Below are 17,948 nucleotides of genomic sequence, written 5' to 3'. Positions count from 1 at the left end.
CAGTTAACTAGTCCATCTTTGGTTAGTCCTCATGTTGCTAAGACTGTTCACTCCGATATCCTGGTAATCATGTTGATAATCTCTGTCACAGGCATACATGTGGTGCAGAGGTGGTGCAGGGTGGGGGGGTGCAGAGGTGAGACCAGAGTGTGTTCATATACAGACAGCCAAAACAGAACTAAAGTGTTGCCTTTTCATCTGAAAATATTGTTGTGTGAAGTGGGCCACTGTCTCTGTCGGGCAAAACTACAGTTTCAAATTACATTTTCATCTTATTTATTTTTCTGTCTATACCGCTTGAATGACATACAAAGGCTCTTTGAATGTAAAATGAATGACATCCAATGATGCTGATGTTTTGCTGACTGATTCAGTGTTTGATTACTGCCTGTGTAGAATGGGGAGGGTCTTTACTGGGCAGCTGCTGATGAATATGTGTGGTATTATGGACTGCCTGAGTATGACCATTGTTATATTGATGACCTCAAGGCCTGGACTCTTGGGATTTCTTTTGTTCTATTTATAGAACAGGAGATTAGTTTTAATGTTTTAAAGAGCAGATTTAGGACCACTGGCACCACAGTGGTCAACACTGTAAGACTTTACCCTAGACTGCATTTAATGTCACTACATAATTAACAAAAAGGTAGGTTGGATCTGTTTTAATTTGGAATTATTGAGGGGACTAAAGCAGGAAGTTGCAGTTGCGTTAGGCAGCAAATAAATGGGTGAGTGTGAAGGTTAAATCCAGTGTCAAAGTGTTCTTCACACAAAGGCAAAAATATGCAAATTCTAAATCAGATTTTTAATGTACGGTAATCTTTTTTGACACTATTATGTTTCTTTTGGGACAAAAGTATCATAATCTCCCACCCTTTTTACAATCTGTAACTTTTTTGTCATCACTTTTCCATTTTGTCAGGAAATCTGAAAATATTATATTAAAACTATAATGTGATTGTTCTGATTGAAACATTTAAATGCATGATTTCCCACACCAAACAAAAGACAGCTCTTTCAATGAATGAGGGACCTGGTTAAAAGTATATAAAAACAAACAAACAAACAAAAAAGAACAGCAGGAAACAATATTGCAGCACAATCACCAGAATTTATTAAGCATCTGGAGCACTACAGGTTGTGAATATATGAATATATGAAGGGATCTATCATACACAGCAGGCAAAGGGATTTCTGCAAGCTCCAAAGCTTCACTCCTCATCAAAGCCTTTCTGTTGCAGCAGAGAAGGGGAAAGAGAAAAACAGCATTTAGGCCCTTGGATTAGTTTTGCACAATGAAAGAATGCGATATGAGTGCAGAGCAGCTGAGTGAAGGTCTGCAGTCTTCTGCTGGAATCAGATTATTGAGCTAAATTACTAATCTCCCAGTGCTGTATCTGAAAAAATGCGGTATTATATAATGCTAAAAAGATAGCAGTGCATAAGTGCTGCGTCTGTCGTGCATCGGATGTTGTGGGTTGGGTTTTTGTGACAGACATTGCCACCCAATGGCAACACCCCTCAGTGACTGATGTCACTGGTGCACATGGCTGGAATTAAAATGGGGCCTGAACGACGTTGAGATGGAAAGAAAACAAAGCAGCTGCACTTTAATGTAAAATCCCATCTTCATCCTTAAAAATAATTGACTTTGTAATTGAAATTGTTAAGAATTAACTCTCAAGATGCAACAGTTATATTCACACAATCTCTCCTACCTGTGCTTATTAACAAAGCTTTCACTAATGATATTATTATAATTGCTGTTGTTGTTGTGGCTCTAAAAGCGATCCAAGTTTCTCCAGTTCTGACTGTAGACAATATGCAGGCAGAGGAGCCAGGCATCTTTTATCCAGGCAGTGTGATTTTTGTGTGTTAATGAATGAAGCTACTGCAGCCAGCACACACGCCTTTGTTGGAATCATGCACTTGCAGCAAACCTTGGAGCCAGTGTCACGGCTCTTGATCCGCAGCTTGTTGACTTGACTCTCAGCTATATCAGCCCTCTCTTCAGCTTCATCCAGCTCATGTTGGAGTTTACGGAACTTGCCAAGATGAACATTTGCCTGTTCCTCCTGTCAAGGTGAAGGGGTAAATATTACACTGAGAAGTGGGAGGAACTAAAGTAAATGCCGGATGTTGCCACACTTACAGCTTCCTCTGCAACTCTCTTGTAGGATTTGATTTTCAGCTGCAACTTGTCGACCAGGTCCTGGAGTCTGGCAACATTCTTGCGGTCCTCCTCAGTCTGAGAGACAACCACTTTAGATAGAAGATAAAGAAACCAAACATACACATACAGTATAACATACCTGATAGGTGAGCTCCTTAATACGTCTCTCATATTTACGGATGCCCTTTGCAGCTTCAGTGCTTTTTTTCTGCTCACTTTCCACCTCGTTTTCCAGCTCTCTCACCTAAAGGAAGACCATAGAGTAAAAATCTTCTTTAAGAATTAACAACTTCAGTATGATGTGGCCCAATTTTGCCTTTTTTTAAATGTGCATTCATGTTAATGTCATTTAACAATGATATCAGATGTCATATGTCTTTGTGTCATGTCATGCATTTTGGAAAATGGATAAGGTGGTCATGGATTAGGAGCATAAATATTTCCTTCCACTCCACAAAAAAGTTCACAAAGCATCTCACCCTGGCCTCCAGCTTCTGAACCTGCTTCTTGCCTCCTTTCATGGCAATCTGCTCCGCTTCATCCAGACGGTGCTGCAGGTCTTTGATAGTTTGCTCCATGTTCTTCTTCATGCGTTCCAGGTGAGCGCTGGTGTCCTGCTCTTTCTTCAGCTCCTCTGCCATCATGGCCGCATCAGTAATGGCCTTCTTGGCCTTATCCTCAGCATTTCTGCATTCCTGAACTGCTTCCTCCACTTCAGTCTGAAGCTGGGACGCATCGACTTCAAGCTTCTTCTTCTGATTAATCAAGGCTGTATTCTACATATTTGAGGGATGGAAAATTGGATCAGGTCAAAAGAAATAAGCCTATCTGCATGATTAATTTATCATAAATGATCAGGTCTCACCTGTGAGTGCAGCAGCTGCACCCTCTCACTGACATCCAGCAGCTCTTGCTCAGCAAGTTTACGACTCCTCTCTGTTTGCTCCAGAGCGGCCCTCAGTTCCTCCACTTCAGCCTGAAGCAGGTTGTTGCGTCTCTCTACAATAGCGATGTTCTCCTTCATCTCATCATTGGCCCGCATGGATTCATCCAGCTGAATCTGACAGTCCTTCATGGGATAACACAGGTGGTTAATTGTTTTGATTCAGTTTTCACATCTCTTGTTTCATCTTCAGGTTTACCTTCAGATGTGCATGGACAGATTTGAGCTGTTTCTGGGCCTCAGCTGCCTGCCTGTTGGCCTGGCTCAGCTGGATCTCCATCTCATTCAGATCTCCCTCCATCTTCTTCTTCAGACGGAGGGCCTCGTTCCTGCTGCGACATTCAGCCTCAAGAGAGCTCTGCAGGGTGTCGATGGTCCTCTGCAGGTTCCTCTTGGACTGCTCCATCTCCTCGTCTTTTTCAGCTAGTTTCCGTTCCATCTCCGCCTTAATCTGAGTGAACTCAAGCTGAGCTCTCAGGATTTTCCCTTCCTCATGCTCAAGAGAAGCCTAAGGCAGATATTAAGGGTTTGTCAAAAGCATTTTATTTTCTTATTTGAAGTTTCCAGTCAAAGCTACCCAATATAAATATGAGGTTTTGACTGTACCTCTGCCTCCTCCAGGGCAGATTGAATCTCTGTCTTCTCCTGCTCCAGCTGTTTACGGACCTTTTCCAGCTCATGAATGGTTTTTCCTCCCTCCCCGAGTTGCTCAGTGAGGTCAGAAATCTCCTCTGGGAATAAATGTAGTTGTATTTCATTATTTATAACCTGTATGTGTTGAACAAGTGCTCAGTGATATTTTACCCTGGAGAATTTTGTTCTCTCGCTTTACAGTTTCGAGCTGATCTAGAGATTCTTCATAGGAGTTTTTGAGTTTGAAGAGCTCAGTACTCAAAGACCTGGCTTCTTTTTGAGAGCTCTCCAGTTCACACTGGCACTCCTCATACTTCTGTTTCCACTCAGCCAAGACCTAGACCATGAGATAAAAATGTTTAGATTTAGATTAACATGCGTTATTTATAATTATGTATCACCATTATCAAACTCATTTGCAGCTCAATGAGGTTTTATGTGACTCATAATCAAATACATATACTATATATGCAACTTTATTTGTGCCTTCATAAGGTCTGGAGGCTGATGGTTGCACAGCATCTACATTTATATTCATAACTCGACCCCAAAAAGAAGCTTGAAAGTCAGAGTGAAGAATGTTAAAAGCATATTTTGTAACTGTTATGAAGCAATATTTTTTAGCCCAAAATAAGATGTCTCACTTTATTTCATAACTCAACAAATAGCGTTTTGAAGAAAACATTGATGCACCTTGTCAAAGTTCCTTTGCTTCTTGTCCAGAGCAGCAGCAGCAGCATTAGACCTCTCCACATCCACCATCAGATCTTCAATCTCGTTCTGCAGCCTGTGTTTAGTCTTCTCCAGAGAGGAACACTTAGCATTCACTGCTTCAACAGCCTCCTCAGCCTCCTGCAGACGCTGAGCCAGCTTCTTCCTGCATTACAGAAATACTGATTATCCTTTTTTTGGTCCAGAGCCTGAAACAGTTGAAGCCCCTCGAGCCACAGGATTATTTTTTAGTATTCTAAGACCATAAATTTGTTTCTTGTATATACATCTAGTGTGGAGAGTGTATACAAAATCTCCTTAATCCATCTTTTACTGCTTTATCAGTAAAAGTTGTAATATTGAAGGGGTGTTTGTGAATTAGGAGCCACTCTGAATATCTCCTGGCTAATATCTAGATACATACAACTATTTACAATCACCTTCACACTTAAGAATCACCAATGTCTATTGTGATATAGCAATATTGCCTCACAGTAACAAGGCTGTGGGTACAATTCCTAGCCAAGGCTCTTTGTTGAGTTAGTGTGCTCTCCCCATTTGGGTTTTCTCTGGGATTCTCCAGTTTCCTGATGTCTAGCTATGTAATTTCATCATACCAATGATGTGTAGGAGTATCAGATGATCTTACTTTGCCTCCTCCAGTTCCTCGGTTCTCTGGATAGCATCAGTTTCATACTTGGTTCTCCACTGAGCCACCTCAGAGTTGGCCTTGGACATGCTCCGCTGCAGCTCAGCCTTGGCCTCCTGCTCTTCCTCGTACTGCTCCCTCAGCAGGTCACAGTCATGGCGGGCAGACTGCAGGGCATGGGCTAATGCATTCTTGGCCTAGAGTAATATTGATTATGTTTGCATTTCTCTTTAAAATGCATATGGCATTTCACCTTTTGAACTCAATGGCAGATTGATGCATTTTGCCACTTCCAGACCTTTACTTCCTCTTCTAGTTGTCTTTTTATGTCCTCAAGTTGTTGAGTATAGGAATTCTTTCCTCTTGTCAGCTGAGAAATCAGTGATTCTTTATCGTCTGCCTGTCTTGTAAACTCATCTACAGAGGAGAATTGTTTATTATTACTACACAGACATACACATATTTTGAGATAATTATGTACATTGGAGAATTAAACATCTGGAATGTATCCATTCTGTTGCAGTAATACTTGGGCAAATGAGACAAACTATGAAATATTTTAATTTGAACTTAAATTAGACATGTATCCATGTGGTAACAACAATCCATTGGTACACCTACATCAGATTTATTGTACCAAGCTCTTTAAAAAAAAAAAGTCTAAACTTACCATTTTCTGCTTGAAGTTTTGCTTTCTGGGTAGTAAAATCATGAATAGTTCTCTGGTATTCATCACACTTGCTCCTATAGTCATTCATTTGGTCTTCCAAAGTCCGGCAGGTCTTTTCCAGGTTTGTCTTCAAAGGAAATTGGCAGTAGTTATCTCATACAAATGTCATAGGTCTAAAAAGGGTTAATTAAGTCTATTTTCTCCAGTACTATCCACCAAACTAACATCTTGGCTATGATTTGTCAGGGGAAAAAAATTGATATTATAGAATCCTCAGTACTGTAAATTCAATAGTTATTTCCATCAGCCATGACTTATTTTCGTGGGCTCTATTTTCTGTCATGTTTACCTTTGATTTGACAATTTGTTCCATGTTGGAGACCACATCATCCAATTCCAGTCTGAGCTCACTCTTCTCCTTCTCCAGTTTCTGCTTGACTCTCTGCAGGTTGTCGATCTGCTCTCCCAGGTCAGCAACACTGTCAGCTTGTTTCTTCCTGAGAGCGGCTGCTGTGGCTTCATGCTGCAGAGTTGCCTCTTCGAGGTCTCTGCGCAGCTTCAGGAACTCAGCCTCCCTCTTTTTGTTCATCTCAATCTGGAGAGTTGTTGCCCCACCAGCCTCCTCCAGCCTCTCGCTGATCTCCTCCAGCTCTCTGGCTAAGTCTGCTCTCTGCTTCTCCACCTTGGCTCGAGCAGCTCTCTCTGCTTCCAGCTCTTCCTCAAGCTCCTCTACGCGGGCCTGGATTTTGGGGAAAGTAACTGTCATCCTCTTTTACAAATGTAAACATTAATACAGAGCTCCGGAACTTTACCTGCAACTCTTTGAGCTTCTTTTGCAGCTGAATTATGATGGCCTGTTCATCCTCAATTTTGCCATTTAGCTGGCTGATCTCAAAGTCCTTCCTGCGGTGGTGTAAATCAGTGATTGCTAATTAATGCATAAATGTAAAAATAGACATACTTGTATAAATGAAATGAGCAAGATCAATAAAAATCTTCGGCCTACTTTTTTAAGCGTTCTTCTAGCTGTTGCTTGTCATTTTCTAAGTCCATTACAGTCTCCTGGGTCAACTTTAAGTCTCCCTCCAATTTTCTTTTGGCTCTCTCAAGATCCATTCGAATCTTCTTTTCTTGCTCAAGAGATCCTTCAAGCTGTAAATTTAAAGTAAATAAAGTTTAAGTTCTACTCCCCCGCTCTTTAACTCAACCTCACTGCTACATACTTATTTTTAAACTTGCCTAATACGTTAATGACTTGTGTATGTTTCCGCTTATGTTTTCTACAAGGTAAGGTCATTTTTCATATTAATGCTTTTTTCAGCAGACATGCAATGATAGAAATTACAGAGAATCTTCAGCAACACTGTTGACAGGTTACTTTTGTTATCTTCATCTCCCTGTCTGCATCTTCTCTTACCCCATCTACCTTCACGTCCTCTCTATGTCCATATATCCAGTCTCACAGCCTCCCCTGGACCTACTGTCTACCAGTTCCATTCTCACTGTCCTACCAACATATCCTCTGTATTCCCATCTGTCTGGCTTTTCTGGCTTTACCTCCACAACATCTAATGTGTTGTCTATGTGTTGTCCCACTGATGTTCTCATTTGTGATCCTGTCCATCCACATTACGGCCAAAGAGAACCTCAAGATCTTCACCTCCTGCTTAGCCTCCTCTTTTTTTCAGCTATCACTATATCATCCTCTGCTCTGCATTTACCACAGCAGCTATTCTCGACACAACTGTTTTATGCTGTGTGGCTACACTCTCACCTACCACTAATCTGCAGTCATCTCATTCAGATTACGTCATCTATAAAATATGTGGTTCACCTGTGTGCTCCTGCTTCTGCCATAACATCACTTCCCCATGAACACTGTCTCACTTCTTGGGAAACTCTGCATCACTTCTTGTAGCTCACTCCAGTATTTAATCTCTTAAACCAACATTCAGTCTGTGGAGGATAACCACTAACCACACTGAGCATCTCATTATCAGCTTCTATCTCACTCCATCTGGCACTTTTAGGCCTCCAGAACACTCCTTACAAACTCCTCCTTCAACCCCTGTTCCTGAGCTTTTACAGTAGTCTTAAAAACCCTCTCTCTCTCTCTCTCTCTCTCTCTCTCTCTCTCACACACACACACACACACACACACACACACACAGCACACACACACACCTTTTCTCTGGAACACACAGCCTATTCCCTTCCATGTCTTCATCATGTCCAACAGCTCTCTAGCATTCCCTGTCGTAATCCCAACATTCAATGAAGGTTGATCTGGTTCGGGTGTCATAGAATTGATTCCTATGTTGGGTCTGGCCAACATTTTACCAATGTCCTGCCTGATGTAACCTGCTGCATTTGTCATAGCCTGGGGTGTGACACTGGATTCTTCCCTCTCGAGGCTGCATTATGTCTACTCACAGTCAAATTCTCTAATAAACAATAGGGACAAGGTTTCCTTACATCATCCACTTGTTGTTCCAGCTTAGTTTTGGCCTTGGTCAGAGTGTTGACTTTGTCTTCTTCACTCTGCAGATCATCCAGTGTTTGCTGATGAGCCTCCTGTAAAGCTTTTTTCTCCTTGGTTAACTTGGCAATGATTTCATCCAAAGCAGCCATCTCCTCGGTCAGGTTCTTCACCTGTGAACCACAAAAAGCTCAGTTACTGAGACCTCATTACATGAAGGAGCTGCTTTGAAGCAGCTGTTGGCTCACCTTGTTCTCGGTGGCATGCTTCTCTTTCTCCACTTTAGCCAGAGTCAGCTCCAAGTCGTCGATGTCTTTCTTCAGCTCAGAGCATTCATCCTCTAATTTCCTCTTCTTGGCAGTAAGTTCAGCATTCATCTCCTCCTCATCCTCCAGCCGTTCTGTCAGCTCTTTAGACTTTGCTTCCAGTTGGATCTTGTTTTTGATCAGTCCCTCACATCTTTCCTCAGCATCGCATAGATTATCTTGCTCCTGTCAAACATTTAATTGCCATAATTAGTACAAACTTTTATGATGATTTAAGAAATAATAGTGATGCTCTTACAGCTTGAACTTGCAACTGCAGGTCATTTTTCTCTTGGAGAAGAGTGACCATTTTTTCCTCCAGTTCTTTTCTACGAGCTTCAGATTTTGCAAAAGCCTCTTTCAACTTGAGGAATTCTTCCTTCATGTTGGCCATCTCTTTCTCTGCCTCAGCAGATCTCAGCAGAGGTTTGATCTTGAAGTACAGCTTCATCCAGGGCCAATTTTTGACCCCCATGAAGGCACGGACATTCCACTGGATCACCAACAAAGCATCTCTAAAATATAGAAAAATTGGAGCTTAAGCCAGCTATAAAGATAGCAAATGCATCATGTTTAGAGCTTATTGTTTGCGACAGAATAAATGTACCTGCGTTCCACTATCTTCTGATACTCAATTCTAGACAACAGACCTCGGGATCTGGCTTGAATAGCAGTGATGATTTTGGAAAGGCGCTCATCTCTCATCTCCTCAAGCAGACCCAACAATCCAGCCTTAAAGAACACCTAACAATGCCAAGGGACACTTTAGCATTGTATAACAAATTATGCAAGAGTTGCAATTTTCACGGAACTTTGAAGGTCTTTTAATCCCTTTGAATGATGTTGGATAATGTTAGACCGATGGTGGTTTGATGTATACTTGTATCACAGTGTTTTTAATGAAGATTAAGACTTTTTTTAATGCCTTTGGAACATCCACTGCCTGGGCAAAAAAAAAAAAACAGCTTTAACTGAGAAAATAGGTAAGAGCTGGATGATTGCTGCATGGGTGATTATCTTCCAGTTGGCAACTTGTAATTTAACCTTAACTAATGCAGTGAGACTCTTCTGATTTCTTAAAAAAAACCATGTCAAAATACAGATCTTGTGGTCGTGAAAACACTGTTAATCAAGGGTCGATTCATTGACCTTCGAGGGAGAAATGTGGTTGGAAAAATCCTTGAATGACTGATCGGTGATTACTTGATCCTCAAAGCTATGTTCATTAGTGAAAGTAGGAGCATTTCCACACGCAAAATGCAACCAGCTGAAGGGATTGGGACAGGACACCTGTGTAGCCGTAAGAAATCAGGGGGTAAAAGACCTCGATTTGCTAGGGAGCATAAAGATTGGAGCAATGGAAGAAGGTCATGTGGGCAGATAAGTCTAAATTTTCCCTGTTCCAGCATGATGGGCACATCAGGGTAAGATGAAGTGATACACCCATCATGTTTTGGTGTACAGCCTGTGGAGGCAGTGCTTTGGTCTGGGGTTGCTGCAGTCGGTCAGGTCCAGGTTCAGTAACATTATGTGCTAAAAAATGAGGTCAGCCTACTATCTGAATATACCGATTCCATCAATGGAATTTTTTTTTTCTTTCATGACTCAAGCATTGAAGAAGCTTATCAAAACAATGCCATGGTGAAGCTAGATCACGTGACCCTTTTTGGCCAGGCAGTATATGTCATCTTCTTTCTTTCATTCCCCCTATGTTTTATTTCATTTTGCTTCATTTATTCTGTGGTGACCTATTTTTATCCCACCTCACCTCTCACTTCACTCAACTTTGGAAGTAAAACTGCAACTGCTGCTCTGCTACCATTTCCCCCAATAGACTCAGTATCAGAACAGACTCATATTCATAAAAATACCTTAGTGTGCCCAAACTTGTACTGATTATGATCAATATCCAGAGATCCTAGAAGTTTCTCAGCTCCCTTCCTGCTGTCAATAAATTGACCCTCGGGGATGGCAGCAGGATTCAGAATACGATATCTGAAACAAAAAGAGAATGTTAATGTGTTAATGAATTTTAAAATGTGTTTGTCTTCCTCTATTTGGTATTTTCAATATTAGACCATATACCAAATTAGTGGAAAAGGATCAACCATTAGATCAATTCATAATTCCTCCTTTTCTGTCAGAGCTGTGTTATCTTGCCCTCCAATCCATTCAGTTACATTAGCTGTTTAATAATCTTATATTATTCTTATGTTTATGTTCTAATATTATTTCTATTTTATTTTATGCTTATGTTAATATGTTTAATAATCTAATCTTATTTTTATTTCTAATCTTATTTGTACTTTATTTGTATTCTATCTCTATGCTTATGTAAATGTACCTGCTGCTATTTGTGTCTATATAATATATTTATATTTCTTTATGTCTATGCTGCTACTACAATTCAATTCCCCCACAGGGATGAATAAAGTAAATCTTATCTTATCTTATGATGAAGTTTCAACCAAAAAACTAGTTAAAAATCAAAGTATGACATTTTTTTCCTTAGTTAAGAGCACACATTTCTTAGAAAAATGGTTATTAATTCAAAATTGGTTGTATATGGACATGAAAATAAATCTGCATTTTCACATTTTTCAAGTGACTGTAAAATCTGGAGTCATCGGAATAAAATGGATCTCAACTGGCAACTCAAGAGAAGATACCTCTGTTTGAAGTCTCCATAGAGGATCCTGTTGGGGAATCCTTTTCTGCAGATCCTGATGCCTTCCAGCACACCGTTACAGCGCAGCTGGTGCATGACCAGAGGATTCTCCATGGCCCCAGGAGTCTTGGTCTCATTGGGGATGATGCAGCGCACAAAATGAGGGTGAGTAGACCTCAGATTGGTCATCAGCTTGTTCAGGTTTTCCTTTTAAAAAAGACAATAGTTATACGGCAATAGATGAATAATAAATATTCCTTCTTTTTTTTTAGTTTGTTTAAGACAGTTGTTGTTTTAGACATTGAATGACAATGGCAAAATTAGAGATATTACCCTGTGAAGAGCAGACACAGTCTGAAATGATGAGCCCTTCTTCTTTTTCTCTTTTTTACCTTCAGTTCCTTCAGTCATTGCTGTTATTTAAAAAAGAAAAAAAGGAAAGAGTTGATAATTAGTATGATGGGAAAATTTGTCTATCACACTTTTAGGGAATAACAATTTAGATTAAATGACCTGCGTCAGCTCCAGAATAATTAGCAAAGAGGATGGATAAGAGTTTGAGATTAGACTTCTGGTAGAGTGCAACCACCGTCTCATTCAGAGGGTCCTTGTTCTTCACCAGCCAGTTGTTGATGTTGTAATCAACAGTTCCAGCGTAGTGCATCAGGGCAAAATGGGCCTCTGGTTTCCCTTTGACAATCCTGGGCTTCTGGAAGTTGGCAGATTTACCCAGATGGTTGTCGTAGAGTTTAGCTTTAAAGGTGGCATCAGATGCTTTGGGAAACATGCACTCCTCTTCAAGGATGGACATGATACCCATGGGCTGTGGAAAGGAACAGCATTGGTATTTTATTTCTCTTCTCTTTTCTCTCCTTGACTCATATGTGAACACATCTCACCTTTTCAATCAGGTCAATACAGGCCTGCAGGTCCATACCAAAATCAATGAAAGTCCACTCAATCCCTTCCTTCTTGTACTCTTCCTGCTCCAGCACAAACATGTGGTGGTTGAAGAACTGCTGCAGCTTTTCATTGGTGAAGTTGATGCACAGCTGTTCGAATGTGTTGAACTGTTAAGGGAAGGAAATCATTTGGTAAGAAGTGTGAAGTGGATGTCTGTGCTGCCTTCCTGGAAAAACACAACTTAAAATGCAGTCATTGAACTCAATCAAAACTGAATCTCAGTCAGGAAAACAGCTGGTTAGATGACTCACATCAAAGATTTCAAATCCAGCGATGTCCAGCACCCCAATGAAGTACTGGCGAGGCTGCCTGGTCTCCAGCGACTGGTTAATTCTTACCACCATCCACAGGAACATCTTTTCATAAACAGCCTTGGAGAGGGCTCCAACAGCATAGTTCACCTGTGCACCAGAAAACGTGTCTTTTAAATGCTTTGATGTGACTAATTCTCACACTTTCAGCTTCAGTTTTATCAGAAATATCTTCTTCATTTACAATACAGTTTTGCGGGGCTTTATTCCCTTTTACCTGGGCAACATTTTGTCCCTTGGTGACCCACTCATTTCCAACTTTGACCCTTGGGTGACAGAGACCTTTGATGAGGTCTGCAGAGTTCAGGCCCATCAGATATGCTGATTTGTCAGCATCTGGAACAGGAAAGTGAATGTTGTGACTGTGTCGACTGAGGCCAGAACCTCACTCAAACCTGACAACAGATCTTCTCTCACCTTCAGTTCCATCAGCATCTGCCTGCTCCTCCCGCTGCCTCTGCTTGAACCTCATGTTGCCGTAGTGCATGATGGCACCTGTCAGCTTGTAGACAGAGTTCTTCTCTTCTTGAGTGAATCCCAGCACATCAAAGGCACTCTGAGGAAGAGATACTATATGGTGGTATCGTGGGCATTTACTCATCAGTCTAAAAAATCCTGAAGATTACCGATCTACAGAACATTTAGTGTCCTGAAACTGTTAAAGCTCACTACTGAACTGCAGACAGTGCTGCAAATGCAGCATTACAACCATTGTTGGCAAGAACCAACGTTGGTATAACTCCATTGACTGGACCTACAGATACTGTAAACTGAAATGTGTTAATGCCGTGTTCATAGTAGCTCTTTCTCCTTCAGAACAGTGATATTTATAATGCATATTGTTAAAATGAGGAAGAACGTGAGTTAGGCAAACATACATATTTAAGTGACCTCTGTACGACAGGTTTGTGACCTTTGAATGTGTGATGCTAATAGAAGATTTATATCTTCTGAATGTGTTATGGCTGCTTTCCACTTCACTGCGCCAGTTTAAACTGATCTGCAGGCATAGAAACATTAGAATATATATTTAAATATCACAGAACTTTTGAAGAATTATAGCTCCAATATTATATCTGTGTAAGAATTGCATTTCAAATGAGAAATCGGCACACAGGTTGTTTGGGCCTCTGACAGAGCTACACAGAAAATGGGATGGTACTTAAAAAAAAGTTTCACTTAGCAGATGATGAGTTTTTAAATGGACTAATCATAAGTGTGGCTGATAATGGGCATAAGAAAAGTGCATTCTCTTCATGTAAATTAATTTTGTTTGTACAATGAAAGAAAAGCCGGAAGCCTGACATCAGTTGCCATCAGTTCTTCTGCATCATCAATGGAGGCCACTTGGGTTTCCCCCTGAGAGATGAAGGCATAGTCGTAGGGGTTATTTGTGATCAGCAGCATCTCTGGAGGACACAGATATAGAGAGGGAGATGAGGTAGGTGAGATGAGCGCAGAACTGGAACAGATGTGCATTGTTCATCCAGACCACCAACCCAGGATTTCAGGCTTTTTGTTGGATAATATCTGGTAGAAAATGTGATAATCTCGCTCCGCCTTGAGCTGGAAAGTCACGCGAGATTTTTCCAAAAGGTCTGAAAAGTAACAGATAAAGATGTACAGAACACATCCATGTCTAGAATCGCTGTAAATCATATATTTATGGTTATTCTTACATGTTTCAATGTCAGCTGAAGCTAGTTTTCCCCTGGTATCAAAATGAATTCGGATGAATTTACCCTGAAAAATTCATATTTGCTTTCATTAAGATTTGTGAAGGTTATCTGCAGTTAGTAAATGTACTAAACACTCACAAATCTGGAGGAGTTGTCATTCCTGATGGTCTTGGCATTTCCAAAGGCCTCCAGAGCAGGATTAGCCTGGATGATTTGATCCTCCAGCGTTCCCTGTGAAAGATGATTGTGGTGTCGCCTAAATCAGTCATCAGTGGTTGAAATGACCTCTTTATTTAGCTTTTAAAACTTCCAGAAAGTTTCCGTATTATAGCATACGAGCTGTTCAAAATTGGCACCATGACACGTTATCTTAAATGCCAGAAAACAAATATTTCCACACACCTTGTCTTTGGTAGTGGAGTCTTTCTTTACCCCTCCAGCTGCAATACTTGCAAAATACTGGATGACTCGCTTTGTGTTGACAGTTTTTCCTGCACCAGATTCTCCGCTGGGGGTTACAAAGTGAACAAAGTTTCATTTGCGACAAATCACAGAACAGCCTGTTTGAAAGGGTCACTGAAACGCTCTGCAAATCTATAAATTAATGCTTACGTGATCAAGATTGACTGATTTTCACGGTCTGCAAAGAACATGTTTACCAAGAGAAGAAAATGGTTAATCTCCAGATTTATTATGTCTCTAGCTGCATTATTATTACTATTCCGTCCACTCAGCTTTTACCTGCCAGCATATACTGGTATGCGTTGTCAGAGATAGAGAAAATATGAGGAGGAGCTTCACTCCTCTTCTTTCCTCTGTAGGCCACAACAACTTCCTGGTTGTAGACTGGCAGCCACTTGTAGGGGTTGACAGTCACACAGAACAGCCCAGAGTAGGTCTGCCATAGAGAAAGATGGGAAAGGTTCAAGTGGTGGTGCCTCATGAATATAAGACTTCAGACATCAGCCTTACGTAGATCATCCATGCTGCGTAACGCTCTTTGAGGTTAAACAGCACAGCGGGCTCGTGGAGGAAGGTCAGCATTGCCATGTCCTCAATCATGTTGAACTTTGGTGGGTTCTGTTGCAGAATCTGAGTGTCTTTGAAGGTCACAGTCTGAGGGGGAAAAGATACACAATATTTGATTCTCATGTTAAGGTCCTTGAGGTCTCATTCAGACTTTTTTTAACCATTAAGTCCAATTAAAAACCTCAGATCAGTTTTATTTATAATCCTGTGTGGCCACAGTTGTGCGAATGTCATGTTTCACACAGTTGTTGTCTCATTTCATCACTCAACTGTTCCCTGAATTGACTTGGAGTGTCCCATTCTGACTACATCAACTGTCAGACACACTTTATATGCAGAATAAAACTTGCTCCCTGACAAGAACTCTAACTCAAAAATAAATCTGATTTTCCCCAGTGAAAGCTGCTAATGGAAGGACATAGCTTCTTTTTTTTGGACATTGAAATGGCACAATTCAATATTCGCTTCCCTTTGATCGACTAGGATCATGTAAACTAGTAACACTGACTTTTTTCACATCACACACTGTCCACATCCTTCAGGTCATTTCGGCTATGACAGCAGTTGTAACTCAGCATTCTCAGCTGTTTAACTATTCATGCAGCTCATCTAAAGGTGTGACGCCCGCTGACCTTCCCATGCTCCGTCTCTACGGTGACCTTGTCTCCCTCTCGGCTGATGACGGTTGCTTTCACAAACTCTTGCACTGGGTCTGGGACAAAGCATTCCTTCTTTATGTCAAAGGCACGTGTGGATGCCTCCATCCGCTCCCTCTCAGACTTCCTCAGGTACGGAGCAGCTGCTCCAAACGTAGCCATCTGTGCATCCCCCATGCTTGCACTATGGCAGATTCAGAAGAATGCAGGACATTAAAATTGTTGTTCGCTGTGAACAACTTTTCATTATAATGAGCTCCCTGTTTTGCAGCATTTGAAATGTTCAGGTTTTTTTTCTTTTTAGAAATGCAACCTGCTCAGCTACAAGTTGAATTAGACGCTTTGAGAAGTTGTCAGAAAAATCGGAATTTACCAAGGATCCGACTCAGAGGAGAGATGAGCTCAGTCTTCAGAAGGGGTGATCTGTCTGAAGGGGAACCCAAAATCAGATTTTGGTTAAACATCTGAATCACATTTCATGATTCAAAGATGGGTTCACTTACATTATTAGTTTAAGTGTTCTCTCAAAATTTTGACATATTACTCAAACCTTTAAATCTAATATAAAGGGTGAATATTTAGATAAATGTGACCCCAATGCTTTGTTAATTTACATTTATCGTTGAAATGAGTTCATATAACATGTGGCATTTAATAATCTTTCTAAGTAAATGTAGATTAAGTACATCAGTCTGAGACTAAAGAACTTTAGTTAATATTTAGAAACAGGATGGTTCTGATGTCATTGAGCATCCCCAATATTTGTTAGAATTGGAGGGAAAAGGTTAATGTTTGGCAAAGTAGAAACAAGAGAAACTACATGACAATAAAAAAGAGCCAGTTGTGGAGACTTACAGAGGCCAGGTGAAGAGAAGGACGCTGTTAGACCTGCAGCACAGGAACGCATCAAATATATAACCCCAGATAACCCTGCCTTACAAGGCCAAGGACGCCACCCTGACCTGCTGACACAACACGTGCGCGTGCATGTGGCGGACTCTGCTCGCATCCAAATAATGTGATTTTTTGGGAGCAGAGCCAGGAACTTTCTCCTGCATAACTGCCGGCTGACTCACTCAAACATAGCTTCTCTATCACTTATTCTTCCACACTTTTCAAATGCTTTTCCCAAGTGGAGCATCTGTGGACACAAACCAAAGTCTATTTATTGACGCTGAGGTGGCCTATAGACAAGCTTACAAGGACAGCTATAAACACTGTCAAAGTTAAGCATCACCTGCCAACGTGGCTTTGAGCAGTTCCATATATCATCTTCAGTTTGTTCACTGATCAAACTGGCGTGTCCACACGTTTAGCCCCAGGGATTCTGGGAAGCTGCTTTTCTTCTGGAAAATGGGAGGTCTATAGTGTAATGGCGAGACTAATGACCCAGCTGATTGCATGTGGTGAAGTGTCTGACCTCTTCTATAGATCTGCATAAACATGACCTGTAACACCATCATTTGGAGACTGTGAGGATTGTGGCGCACTGTATCACCTCTTTTAGCGTTATGCTAAATCTTAAAACAACATTTATTCATTATTTTATCTTACTAAAATAGTAAACTGACAGGATGGGATCATATGGGGATGCATGGGCTGACCCATAAAATCAAAGTGTGAGGGGGTAAACTGTAACATAAATGACTTCATAGAGGAACGTTTGAATTAGTCAATGATTAATCGGAAGAAAAATCAGTATTTCATATATTTAAAGTCAACTATCCTTCAGCTCTTCATGGGCTGACAATCATTGATTCAGTCGCTAAAGAGCATCAGAGTATTTGTCACCCTTCCCCACTGGGAGTTTATTGGAAATGTCTATACCTCTCTGTGTTTTGCATCCACCCAGACCACCAACATGTAAATCTCTACTTGCATGCTTGTGTTAATTGTCTTTCAGATCACTCTTCTCTTAATGTCAGAGAGGTTAAGTGGTTGCAGATTTACACAGAGACCCACGCGCCAGAGCCAGTCTTTAGATCTAGTTTACACTCAAAGCTTTTACAGCTATGCTGTTGGCATGTTGTCAGCAGCTAAAGGGAACCCTTCACTGACAACTCTGTCATGACCTCCCCA

General features: G+C 40.9%; 1 protein-coding gene across 1 annotated transcript; it reads right to left on the bottom strand.

Moving 5' to 3' along the window:
* Positions 1–1,091: 1,091 nt before the first annotated feature.
* Positions 1,092–16,778, bottom strand: LOC100462945 (myosin-7). Its single transcript, XM_011616386.2, has 39 exons — positions 16,725–16,778; positions 16,243–16,296; positions 15,846–16,053; positions 15,157–15,300; positions 14,926–15,082; positions 14,797–14,824; positions 14,587–14,692; positions 14,323–14,415; positions 14,185–14,248; positions 14,005–14,103; positions 13,811–13,914; positions 12,923–13,061; positions 12,723–12,841; positions 12,446–12,595; positions 12,131–12,301; positions 11,745–12,054; positions 11,565–11,644; positions 11,233–11,438; positions 10,435–10,558; positions 9,171–9,307; positions 8,823–9,078; positions 8,507–8,749; positions 8,255–8,431; positions 6,786–6,931; positions 6,592–6,682; positions 6,129–6,518; positions 5,780–5,906; positions 5,408–5,526; positions 5,110–5,306; positions 4,443–4,626; positions 3,921–4,086; positions 3,723–3,847; positions 3,316–3,624; positions 3,039–3,242; positions 2,653–2,949; positions 2,313–2,417; positions 2,153–2,248; positions 1,941–2,075; positions 1,092–1,232 (listed from the first exon to the last, which is right to left on the bottom strand). The coding sequence occupies exons 3-39, from the start codon at positions 16,044–16,046 to the stop codon at positions 1,212–1,214; spliced, it is 5,820 nt and encodes a 1,939-aa protein (XP_011614688.1). The 5' UTR covers positions 16,047–16,053; positions 16,243–16,296; positions 16,725–16,778; the 3' UTR covers positions 1,092–1,211.
* Between the last annotated feature and the right edge of the window lie 1,170 nt (positions 16,779–17,948).

This window comes from Takifugu rubripes, chromosome 22 (genome assembly GCF_901000725.2).
Source record: "Takifugu rubripes chromosome 22, fTakRub1.2, whole genome shotgun sequence".
In the NCBI taxonomy this organism is placed as follows: Eukaryota; Metazoa; Chordata; class Actinopteri; order Tetraodontiformes; family Tetraodontidae; genus Takifugu; species Takifugu rubripes.
This window is presented reverse-complemented; position numbering and strand designations above follow the sequence as displayed.

Coding starts and splice junctions, on each gene's coding strand:
- LOC100462945 (XM_011616386.2), bottom strand. CDS start 16,046: ATGGGGGATGCACAGATGGCTACGTTTGGAGCAGCTGCTCCGTACCTG. Junction 8,432..8,506: donor AGCATGCCACCGAGAACAAG/GTGAGCCAACAG, acceptor TGTGGTTCACAG/GTGAAGAACCTGACCGAGGA. Junction 6,683..6,785: donor CTAGAAGAACGCTTAAAAAA/GTAGGCCGAAGA, acceptor ACACCACCGCAG/GAAGGACTTTGAGATCAGCC.